We start from the raw sequence: 12702 nt of genomic DNA on the forward strand, positions 1-12702 counted from the left end.
AAACAAACAAACAAACAAACAAACAAACAAAAAAACAAAACAAAACAAAACAAAAAGAAACACAACTATTGGGAAGAACAAGTCGATCTAATTTTGCTTCACTCTCAAAAAACGTCTCAAATAATCCAAACACAAAACACAAAACAAAATCCAATTCTTACAATAATGTTGAATCAGACCAAGCAAATATGAAAAAAAAAAAAAAAAAAACAAGCCGATCTGACCCAGTCTGGTGGTGTGGTGGCGAACGAGGTTATGATGGTGAACGCTTCATCCTCTGCTGCTATTTCTCCTTCTTCTTTTTCTTATTCTTCTTCTTCTTTCTTCTTTTTCTCCTTCTCTTTCTTTTGTCCGTCTCCACTTTCTCTCTTTTAGTTTTTGTATTTTTTTTTTTTGTGTGTTTTTCCAAAGCCCCTCCACGTGATTACGTTGGAAAGGTAGAAGAGTTTCAGCCATTCATTTTTTTCACCTTCCCAACGTGATGTGACAACTCTTTTAATTCAAAATTAAGTACTTTTAATTAATATTTACAATTTTTTAAAAGAAAAAATCTATTACCGAAATTTGTCTTAGCTTTTTTTTTTTTGTTGTAATTGATGTGACAACTCTCTTAATTCTTAGTACTTTTAATTAATATTTACAACTTTTTTTTAAAGAAAAATTCTAATACCGGAATTTGTCTTAGCTTTTTTTTTTTTTTTTTTTTTTGGTAATTCTAACGGGATAAAGAGTAGCTAGTGGAGAAAAAATAATGGGTTTATATATAAATGATAGGTATTCAAATTCACAATTGTGTGATTCTTAAATTATTTTAATTTAAAACTATTAAATAATCTAAAATTTTTATTTTATTTAATATAATATAAGTGTCCTTCTAATTAGTATATTATTATTGCTATCACAAGTTTAACTAATCAACATATAAATAAATAAAGAATACCATATCTACCTTTACTTAGTATTTAATATTTCTTATTTGTTTTGGGAAAGTTGTGATATAAAAAAATACATTTGAAAGATAGATTTCTATATTTAATTTAATTATTTTAGTTAATTTTTTTATATTTATACTAATTTAATATAATTATTTATATTTAAATAATTATTAAATTAATTATGACATTATCACTGTTCGACCTCGGTCCAACCTTAAAAACCTTGAACCTCTCCCTTTTACGGTTCATTAAACGGTCCGGGTTTCAAAACCTTAATATTATGTAGATCCACAAAATATTCCCTACTTGTACAGTGATCTTGAGGTTGGGTACGCGAAAGGGGTGTTTAGAGCATTCACATCTCGTTTATACAAAAAATTCTATTTTTTCATCTCAAAAGTTACTTTATCATTTATACCATACTATTTTATAATATATCCAATATCTCAATTTTTATTTTACTATTCAGCACATTAAAATAATATAAATTATACAATAAAATAATATAAAATTATCTATCACTCCTTTCTAATTTCTGTCACTCTCTCAACCACACCTCCACACAGTACTAACCACCCTCTCAACCACACCACCTCCACACAGAAACCCAATCACCACCACACAGCAACCACAAACCCAATAAAAATTAAAATTAAAATTAAAAAAAAAAACAAACAAACACGGCACCACCAAGCCACCACCAGGCCTACTGCCCCATGCCCACCATCGCCATTGCCACCACCACAAACCCACATCAACAAATCACTGCCACGGCAACCCCCACCTCCACCCACCACCACCGCAATCCCCCACCACTACCACCACATCAGTTATAAACCCAACCACACACATACACACACACCCACACTCATCAAACCCATCACCACCACAGCCATCTACCACCGAAACACAACAGATCGGTGGAGATCGGACCAAGCAAATCCATGCCAGACTAAGGAAACACACTCATCAAACCACAGGCCAGACCAAGCAAACCCAACCAAGCACTACCCACATCGAACCAAGCTAACCCAACCAAGCACGCCCATGCTAATCTTAACCAACCACACCGTGAGAGAGAGAAAAAATCCGTCTCTCTTTAACATTGATTTTAGGTTAAATTTAATTTAGTCTCTTGAATTTCACTTTAATCGTCACATTAGGCCTTAAAATTTCATTTTTGTCAATTTATTCACTTATATTTTTCAAAACGAATTATCATTCTATCCAAATCTTTTTTCTTTTTTGAGAAACAAAAAAAAAAAAATTGAAATTGTTTTAACAATTTTTGAAAAATATTTTTTAAATATTTATAAGCAAACATATTAAATGGCATGTCACATAAATGATTTCAGTTAAAATTTTAATAAAAAATAATAATACTGCTTAAAAGGCAAAGCATACAATACAACACTTCCATGGGCCTAGAAATAGGCACAAAAGGCCAACATATATCCAACAAGCCCAAATACGTTATACAATATCCCAAGCCCATCCAAAGCGTCAGCTAGGGCTTATGCTAAGTGCTCAACGCGACAAGGTTATATCGGTAATTCTGTTATCTATATAAAACAGCATTCATCGTCTCCGCTTGCAAACCCTACTCAGCCGCTCTCTCTCTCTCTCTCTCTCGCAGGTTACTATCTCCTAAAACCCCATTTTCACTTTGCTCTTACTTTGATTTTCCTGCATCTAGATCTGAAAAATCGAAGTGGGTATTTGACAATATCAAAGACTAACCCTTTTTTCGTGCTTTTGTTTGCTCTGGTTTTGTATTTTTTAGGTAAGGAAGTGATTTGGGTAGAGTTTTCTTCGTTTTGCAATGGCTCCTGCTAAAGGTACATTTCTCCTTCCAACATATTCTTTTTATTTTTTTCATTTTTTGGGTTATTCCTATTTTAATCTATGTATGTGTTGCTGGGCTTTCAATTTTATATAAGGTTTAAGTTTTTTGGTTTCTGCTTTTCACTATTGTGAGCAATTTACGTTTCTGTTATCTTATATGTGTATTAATAACAAAAAAAATGGTGATGGGTGTGTGTAATCTTATAATCAAATTGGCAGTGTCAATTTTTAATGGGTGTATAGCATATACATATATATATATATATATGCTTTTTTTTAATATGTATATATTTCTCGTGTTCCTATGGTTATGCTCTAGGATAGCGCAACGCTTGAGATCCATAAAATTAATGTTTTGCTGTAAAGTTGGTACTTGGTGCATTGTAATTTCCTAGTGCATACTTAGGGGAAGGGGGGATTTGAATCCTGACTCCTGTTGGAAACACTATGAAATGCCATTTTACCTAAAGGTCATTGGCTATAGCGTCGAGGTGGGACGAAGGGGTGGTCTTTGCAAATCTTCTTCTTACATTTAACATGGACTAGAGCATGTGGGGAGTTAATTTTTTTATAATTTCATTAGGAAATGAGGAATCTGAAACTGTCCAAGGCACTTTTGCAAATCCTCTTCTTACATTTAACATGGACTAGAACATGTTGGGAGTTTTTTTTTTTTTTTTTTTTTNAAACCCATCACCACCACAGCCATCTACCACCGAAACACAACAGATCGGTGGAGATCGGACCAAGCAAATCCATGCCAGACTAAGGAAACACACTCATCAAACCACAGGCCAGACCAAGCAAACCCAACCAAGCACTACCCACATCGAACCAAGCTAACCCAACCAAGCACGCCCATGCTAATCTTAACCAACCACACCGTGAGAGAGAGAAAAAATCCAAAGAAGAGGAAGTGAGAAAAAACCCAACCATAGCAGAAAAAACCCAAAACCGAGAGAGAGAGAGAGAGAGAGAGAGAGAGAGAGAGAGAGAGAGAGAGAATCAGGGAAAAGGAAGTGAGATCAAAGGGAGAGTGGGAGACAGAGAGTGTGAGATAGTACAAGTAAAAATTAATTTAATATTATACCAGTTGCTACGGTACCATCATATAAGTAAGACGGTATTGTAGCACTATTGTAAAAAAAATTTACAATTAGAAGTCCGGGTAATGTCTTGTTTTGTGCATGCTAGAATGCCTCAACATATACCATTTACATTACCCAATATGAATGTTCTTATATATAGTGGTGGCTCTAGAAATTTTTGCTAGGGTTGTCATCAAATTTACATTATAAAAAAAATTATTAAAAAGAGAATTTGATTATATCGGAAAAAAAAAAAAAAAAAAAAAAACATGAATATATGAAGTTAATCATTTTTGTTAGGACATATGTGGAACTTGCTATGAACATATGTCATTTAGAATTGACTAATCTTTTGACAAAATGCACTTTACTTGTACTTAGGTAGATTTAGGATAGGTTTAGTACTTCAAGGAACAAGAGTTCAAGTTTAATATTGAAGCTATGCAAATCTGTTCAAGAAATAAATGAAAAAGTGTTGATTCATTAAAGTTACAGCTGCTTGACAGATAACCTATCTATCAAGGTCTCGACAGATAGCTCGATAGCTATATCTATCAAGAATTACGAAATCAGAATTTCCAGATCTGATTTTCGGCCCATGCTAACATATATGTGTAGGGTTTCTTTTCTCACAACCTTAGACATATATAAGGCTTATTTTAAAAGCTGTCACATAAGATAATACAAGGGGAACACTCACAAAAAGTGACCGAGTGTCTTATTCTATTTGAAAGAAGTTACTGCGTCTTTTGCACCTTAATGTTTTGTAACCAAGTACTTCTTGATCTTCATTATTAATGAAATGAAAAACTTTGTAGCCTACAATCTTTTTCAAGTTGGTAAGTTAGTCACGTACTGGGAGCTGTGCATCATTGGTTAGTCATGTACTGGGATCCGTGCAAAAGGGTGGCGTTCACATATTAAAAAGTTTAGAAGTTTTGAAGTGGTAGAAGGTTTCTTCTGTAAGTTCATCTACGGGAATTGTAGAGTCTAGGGACAAATGTTTTATACTAGACCTGAAATTTCTCTTTACTATAGTGAATTACTTTTCTAAAAGGTTTCCCCTCAGGTTTTTTACTGTGAAATTAGTTTGTTTCATTGGTTTTTCTGGGTCATCATATCTTGCCTTATTTACTATTCCGTTGTGCATGATATTGACATGATATTGATGCTTGTTTGTTTTAATAAGGTTTATTCATAATAAATCTAATTAATAACTTGGGTTTAAAACTTGTTAATTCTATCAACCGGGCTCTAAATTTCCCAATAATTTCCTTCAACTAACAAAATGAAAAGGCAAAAAGGGTCTAATGAGAGATAAAATGAGAATTGAGAATGCTGAAATGAGAGTAATAAAGTGAGTGAGAGTGAGCCAATTAAGCTGTCGAAAAGAACAGAATTGCTACATCTACAACGGCAATGAGAGTAAAGACTCACGGTTATGGTATCTCTCCAATAGTAATTATTATTATTATTTTTTTTGGAAAAATGGAATTAAAGATTATTTTTAATGAAATGAGTTGAGCGAGTTACAAATTTGAATTATTATGGTTTTTTAATTATTATTATTATTTGTTGTTGTCTTGCCTAACCTCTTTGTTTAGGCTAGCCCTGTGTGGGACGGAATATGAGAGTTAGGTGGGACAAAGACATTTTTACCATCCCTAATCGATAATGATAACTCTAACTCACCCCTTGAAGCTTGAGGTATTTTGCTATATCCAATATTAAAGTCCTGGAATTAAACTTTGAGAGAAAGTCTAGAGACGCAAATAATTTGATAATTGTTGATGTGGTAAATAAAAAAAAGTCATGTTAAGGACACAGATTGCTATTGATAAATAAAAAAATTTCATATTAGTAGTAGACCTAGATGAAAATCAGTAAAACCTTGTCAACTTAATCAGTGTAAAAAATGTTGTCAAAAGCTTAAACATTTCTATTAAAAAGAAAAAAGAAAAAAAAAATTGGCAAACTAGTAATACTGTTTCGCTCATTTCCATTATTAATGGGCCTTAATTGGCACAAAAAAACTTGCATACTTTCATGGGAAAGCCGACGCTGGCACCTCATAATGTCTCATAATGTTTCCAATGGAAACATGCATATGGTTCAATTTTCCCACTCTAATACAGGACACCTTATGATATTTTCAATGAAAACGTGTATAGTTCACTTAAACATTAGACCATTCCTCTTTCCCATGCGCTAAAACTTCTTTCCAATTATATATAGACCTATATAATGCACCTATCAACAGTCAATACCGCCGCTTCAAATTTTCTGAACTAAATCAGCCTCAAGAATTACAATGGCGTCCTCTAAAGTGAGCATGAAGCTTTATATAGATAGAAAGAATAGCCGAGTGCTGTTTGCTGAAGCGGGTAAGGAATCATCGACTTCCTCTTTAACTTTCTGGCACCACCAGTCGGAGCACTCCTTCCACATCTCAATCGAGAAGTATTGAGCGGCTTGCATAACATTTACGAGAGCATTCAAAATTCTAGCGGTGCTTACCTAAAACCAAACGTACTCAAAGACACTCTTCTGAAGCCCAAAGTTTACGTCTCCGGTGGTTGTGCAGACCCTCTCCTTCAATTGCCAAACGTCGAATTTTCAACACCCTGGATCATCTTTGGGTGTTATGAAAAGCACACATATATGTCTAAAGATTATGGCCTAAACTGTCCTATGTGCAAGAGACCTACGTACGTACTACTCTTATAAAATTATAGGCCCATCGTCAAAACCCTCCTCCCGTGAGGGAGGGTACGTGAAAGGGACGATTACGTACATGGTGTCGGATGATTTGGCGGTGGAACCGTTGACCTCAATTATTGGCACTCTTCGTAACAAGTTTAATGTCAAGGACATAGGGGCTCTTGACGAGAAAGTGGTTCATTTGGACATGGATGTGGTATGTTTAATCGCTCTTTTCTTTTTTAATTACCACACTCATTCTTTTACTTATTTTAATTTCTGTTCTTTCATTTGTTGAAAATTATACTAACAATTAAAAGCTTCTAAAAACTGAGGTTGGGTTCTACTTATTTCTCTATCTAAGGCCTTATACCTAAACCTTAAGTGGTCTTTTAATCTTAGCTAGACTGGTTTGCTCAATATATATATCATCAGCTTGACTGGCAAGTAGAAACTGTCATGATTAGAGTACATATATAATATATCGCGTAATGGCATGGCATGGGCATGGGCATATTTTCTCAGTCAAAAAATAAATAGGGCATGGAGTTATTCTTGTTCAATTTGCATTTCAAAGTTATTTGCAAAATAATAATAATAATAATAATAACAAAAGATCATTAATTTTAATGGCTACAACCACCGTATACTCTTAGTGCAATAATCACTCTACAAGTATAAGTGCTTATAGAGTGTGGAGGGCAAGGGTCGGAGAGCCAATATACTTAAAACCTACCATTTTTACTTAAAAACCTATTGTTGTATTCCCTTCCTTCGTTATCCACTCAATCATAATAAAAACACACTGAAGTTCTGTATTGTGAAAGTGTCACCTTTTTTACTAATAAATTTTTTGCTTGTGCATTTTGGCTTATTGTTAGGGTTTGAAATTGCTCAAGGCTTCTCTGCAATCGAAGAGTATTCTAACTGATGTTTTCCTCCCAATGTTGAAGAAGGAAGTCAAGATGGAGAAATAATTATCAAATTTCTGAATTCTGTGTGCTTAGCAAATTAATTTTGTTTTGTTTTGTTACAAATGCATTCTTAATGTCTGAATATTCAAATAATGTGTAAAACACCTATGAACGTTTAGACCCTCAATTTACAAATTACTAACACAAGCTTATAAACATACAATATATGTGTGGAATATGAAAATAAGCTAGAGTAGAGTTGGTAAAACAATCTAAACCAAAATTAATCATAACCACAACAGTAATTAAAAGGTAAAGATTAAGGGAAGAGAGATGCAAACACAAAGACAACACAGCGATGTGTTATCGAAGAGGAAACTGAAATCTTTGGCGTAAAACCTCTCTGCCGCCCTCCAAGCGGTCAATAATCCACTAGAGAATGAAGTTGGGATACATGAACAGCAGAAGACCCTCCAAGCCTAATCTACCCAGTTTACCTAAGCCCTCCAAACTTCTTGCTCCAACGAGATTACGCCGAATCTTTGTCTTCTCTAACTTACCGGATCCCGCTATAGCTCATAGCATTAACCAATATCAATTAGTCCCTTCCTAACTGCTTTCCAAACTCCAAATAACCTTCTCACTGATATGAGTATAATGAGATAAGGATTTGGCTAATGTACCTCTCAAGGATGTATCAATGGAGAGAGTGAGAGTAGATGAATTTGGAGAAACAAGGATGAAGATTGTGGATGAGTCATTCTTGTTTTTCTCTAGGGTTTCTCTCTCAAAATTCTCTCTGAAAGCTCTCTACAATACGTGGGTATAAGTGGTATTTATACTGGTGTGTGTTTGGAATACAAAATGTCAGTTTTTTTCAAACAGAGTGGTCTGATAACTTGGCCTCGCGACTTGACTGAGTCACGAGCTAACAGTCTGGCCAGTCTGGAAATTTTGTTCTGTAGTGCTCTAGCTGGTGTGACTCTTCAATTCTTCTACATGCTTCAAACGTGTGCCTCCATTGGTGACTTGCCAGCCGCGAGCCAATTGCGAGACCCAGCTGAGTGCACACTTTTAAGCTTTTCTTCACACTATCTTACACACTATCTTTACATGATTCCCCCCTAAATACAGGGTTTCTAAATGCTGAATTACAAGCAAATTGGCACGGAATAAAGTAAACATAATGGTTGATTAAATTCAACCTTACAATGTCAAATCTTGTTTTGCAACGTAATGAACCCTTGTGTTTATGTTTGTTAGCCAATATGTTCCAACAACTTTTTGTGCAAATTTTTGCTATGTTTTTATTTTTTCTTCTCAAGAAAAAAAAATGCAGTTTTGCTACTTGGGAATAATCTAGATTTTAATTAAATCGTGTCTCAAATACATAATTCTTTCATCTTTAATTTGTGTTTACTACTACATTAATTATCGATAAGATTGCTTGGGTGTGGGAGGGAGAAAGACTTGCAAGTTCACTAATACCATTATGCCTTCTCAAATTTAAGTATACTTAATTTATCTTATATAATATATTAAAGTGGAAACCCAATCAAGAATCTAAATTAAATTTGGATTGTATTTGGATTATTGTGTCGCTAGTGTCCTTCTAAAGGCAAAGTAACCATTTCAACATTTTCCATTTTGAGTGAAACGTACTACTGTACTGTCATATTTTTCTAATAACAAGTTTTTGAGTGAAATTTGTTTCAATAGGAGGTAGACCTCAAGGCTTCAAAATGAAACAAAGTTTACCCATGTTCGTTTTTAATATGATGTCTCAAGCGACTAGCTTAGTAGCCAAATCGTGAATATTTTACTTCGCTTGATCATGTACTTGTGCAATTTGTGGCACTTTATTATCGTCATTTGTTTTTTCTCTTTTAAGTTTAAACTGTATTCTACCAATAAAAGTCCTATTTTACACATTTTTCACCGAGATGGGTAGCGTCCTAAGCCTATTTGGAAGATCCTAAACTGTCAGAAAATTGTTTTTCATTCAAAGCTCAAAAATTCTAAAACCTCTAAATGTAAGTTCCATGGGTGTACTGAAATTTCATATTAGTGCTAATGAGTTTGTTTGTGGAATAAGTTAGTAGAAGGTTAGAGCTCATGAGCCATTACTATAATGGCCAATATTTTTGTTGGAAACATTAAATGATGTCAATTGAGCTACAAGCCTCTTGACAAAAAATCTTGAAATTTGAATATAGGAAAATATATACCTTAAGTCTCAAATCATATTGAGCTGACCTTATGGCCTTAAATTTGTGAAATATTAAATCTATACTATAAAATATCTTTATTGGATATGGAATTGGAATCATGAATATCTTTATTAGATACATAAAATTATAAATATATGTCAATGGTGAGCTACACAGATTTCTACTTAGTTAATACTGTATCTGTTTGAGAAGTGATGATGTTGTAAACCCAACCAACTCACTTTAATATTTAATGAAATTGGTATATTTCAAGTGGATAGGATCATTTTCCGCTAAGTTATCAATGAATTAGTTGAATTTTAGAATCTCGAGTTACCCTAAAAACCCTAAACATTATAACCACCAACAACTATTTTCTAGTTGATTCTAATAAATAAACAAAAAATTGTATTATCTATTTTCAAAAAAGAGTTGGTTAAGTAATTCCAATTCGTTCTTTACCGTTAGGATGGCCTTAATTGGCCCAATAAAACATTAAATTCTTTCATGGCGTCATGGGAAAGCCAACATTGGCATGCATGCAGGCTATGCAGCAATATTCTTTTTCTAAAACTATTTATCTTCCCCATGTATTAATTATTATTTATTAAAGCCTCTGTCCAGCCATATTATATATATGTAGAATAGATCTACATGTCCTTATAAGCACAGCCACAATTTCGATCAGTGTTATTAGCAATGGCATCCTCCAAAGTGAGCTTGAAGCTCCTAATTGACACAAAGGGAAACAAAGTCTTATTTGCAGAAGCTGGAAAGGACTTTGTTTTTTTTTTTTTTAATTTCATGTGGAAATGAGGAAGCTGAAACTTCCGAAGGCACTCTAGCTCAATTAGTAGTTTAGTACCTCCTCCCCCCTGCAAGTGCTTGGTGGAGGGTGATGTCATGGGTTCAAGAACCATTGGATGTTAATGCAACTTAACTAGAAAAAAAAATGGGAATGCTGAAACTCCAATTTCAATGGTATGCAGTAGAGAACATGTGTGGAAATCTCATGTAGTTAGTTTTCTCTTTGATATAGTCCTTGTCCATTCATTATGTGTGTTACTTTAAAACATCAGGGAATGGGAAATAGTTTTGTTAATAGGATTTCATTTACTAATCAGTGTTTCTGTAAATTTGTTACTGTGAAGTGTTTCTGTATTGTTGATTTGTCGAGCACACACAAGCATAACTCCTACCTTGTTACATAATGAAAATGTTCACAGTATTCGTGTTTATACCTTCTTGCTGTACATAAGATTTTAAAGATTTATCTTCTACAGCTGACAGCACAAAAAAGTCTGATCCAAAGGCTCAAGCCTTGAAGGCTGCCAAGGCTGTGAAGTCTGGAGCAACCTTTAAGAAGAAAACTAAGAAGATCAGGACATCTGTCACATTTCATAGGCCAAGGACATTGAAGAAGGCAAGGAACCCCAAGTATCCTCGCATCAGTGCTCCACCTAGAAATAAGTTGGACCATTATCAGATTCTCAAGTTTCCATTGACTACCGAGTCTGCAATGAAGAAGATTGAGGACAACAACACCCTGGTTTTCATTGTTGACATCCGTGCTGACAAGAAGAAGATCAAGGATGCTGTGAAGAAGATGTATGATATTCAGGCCAAGAAAGTGAACACTTTGATCAGGTAAATTTCAGTAATTCACACCTAAGATCAGCAAGCAAGTTTAGTTGGTTTACTTGTTGGCTGTTGACAAGATTGACATGATATATAAGAGAAGAAATTTGGATTGTTTTGTGATAAAACTGTCTTTTATAGAATCCTATTACTGAGATTTTGGTGTTGGGTTACATGGGATAGAGAGTGGACTGTCTACAACTTAATAAACCACTAATAATTCTGCTGTAGATTGAACAATCTGTGGTGCTACAGCTAACATTCAAAGCTTTCTTCATTCTGGCACTTCTTATTGTTCTTTTACACTGCTTTCTATTTGCGTAGACAAGGTTGGAAAATTTTGAGACTTTGATTTTGTGTTGCAGGCCTGATGGAACTAAGAAGGCGTATGTTAGGTTGACACCAGACCATGATGCCTTGGACGTGGCAAACAAGATTGGCATCATCTAAGATATAACTTTGTATCCAGTGTCTTGAGCAAAGTGACTCTGTCCTTCCTTGCTATGACAGTTTTGATAGTAATGAGGCATTCTGTTAGGACTACAAATATCAGTTGGTTATTTAAATTTGTATTGGGATCTATATTTTTTTTTACGACTTTTGCAAATGGATTCTGATTAGGATGATGAGAGTTATTTGTGGTGGTGATTTGCTATTGGTTACCCTATCTTTTCTATTTGCAATGCTATTTCTTCTGTTTCATAGAACCATTTTTGCTGCAAAACAGATGTGTATTAGATCATCTGTTTTTTTAAGTCTTGTTTGCACTCTGTTCTGTAAATGGTACCCCATTTGATACAACAGACAAGGGAGCTATGGCAACACAAAGACAGTTGATGTTTCATACATAGGCTTGTGATGATATGTATGTAGTCTGCTAATGAATGAGATTATACATGGTGGTAATAGCAGAGAACTTGGGGACAATGTCTTAGGTTCAACGATTAAATTCAAAATTCAACCAAGTGGATGCATCGGTCAACGCAACACAAACAATGTTATGTTTCTCTGAGGACCATTAAATTCAAAGTATGTGACTTATTGTTCAATATAACCACATAAGTAATAGGAACGTAAAAAGTTTCAGTACTTGAGGAGCTGTATCTGGCAATTTTATGTCTCAGCTGATTCTGACTGTTTAATACTAACTTTAAACATGGACTTGTAATTTGTGTTTTGGTCATCTCCTCTATCAGCCAAACAACGTTACAGACCTTTATTTTGCACGATGTTATCTTTGGATTAGACCATTGCATTTTGTATTTTGCATGGCAGGCTTGGCTTCTTATATACTTTTGATGACGCGCTTTTGCTGTGAAACGCAGTGACGTCTGCAAAGAATATCATTAAAGTGTAATTGCATGCCGCACGG

The 12702-nt window shown here is 34.4% G+C and overlaps 1 protein-coding gene across 1 annotated transcript; it reads left to right on the plus strand.

The window, feature by feature from the left end:
* Window positions 1-2462: 2462 nt before the first annotated feature.
* Window positions 2463-12037, plus strand: LOC112016445 (large ribosomal subunit protein uL23). The gene is made up of 4 exons (XM_024049010.2): window positions 2463-2571; window positions 2719-2773; window positions 10976-11339; window positions 11696-12037. Exons 2-4 carry the CDS (start codon window positions 2758-2760, stop codon window positions 11778-11780), a joined length of 465 nt encoding a protein of 154 aa, XP_023904778.1. The 5' UTR covers window positions 2463-2571; window positions 2719-2757; the 3' UTR covers window positions 11781-12037.
* The last annotated feature ends 665 nt before the right edge of the window (window positions 12038-12702 follow it).

The sequence above is a fragment of the Quercus suber genome, unplaced genomic scaffold, assembly GCF_002906115.3.
Source record: "Quercus suber isolate HL8 unplaced genomic scaffold, Cork oak 2.0 scaffold_433, whole genome shotgun sequence".
NCBI classification, from domain to species: domain Eukaryota; kingdom Viridiplantae; phylum Streptophyta; class Magnoliopsida; order Fagales; family Fagaceae; genus Quercus; species Quercus suber.

What these genes read in the sequence shown, in the direction of transcription:
- LOC112016445 (XM_024049010.2), top strand. An exon ending in AAAGTGAACACTTTGATCAG is followed by an intron (nt 11,340 to 11,695) that starts GTAAATTTCAGT and finishes TTTGTGTTGCAG; the next exon opens with GCCTGATGGAACTAAGAAGG.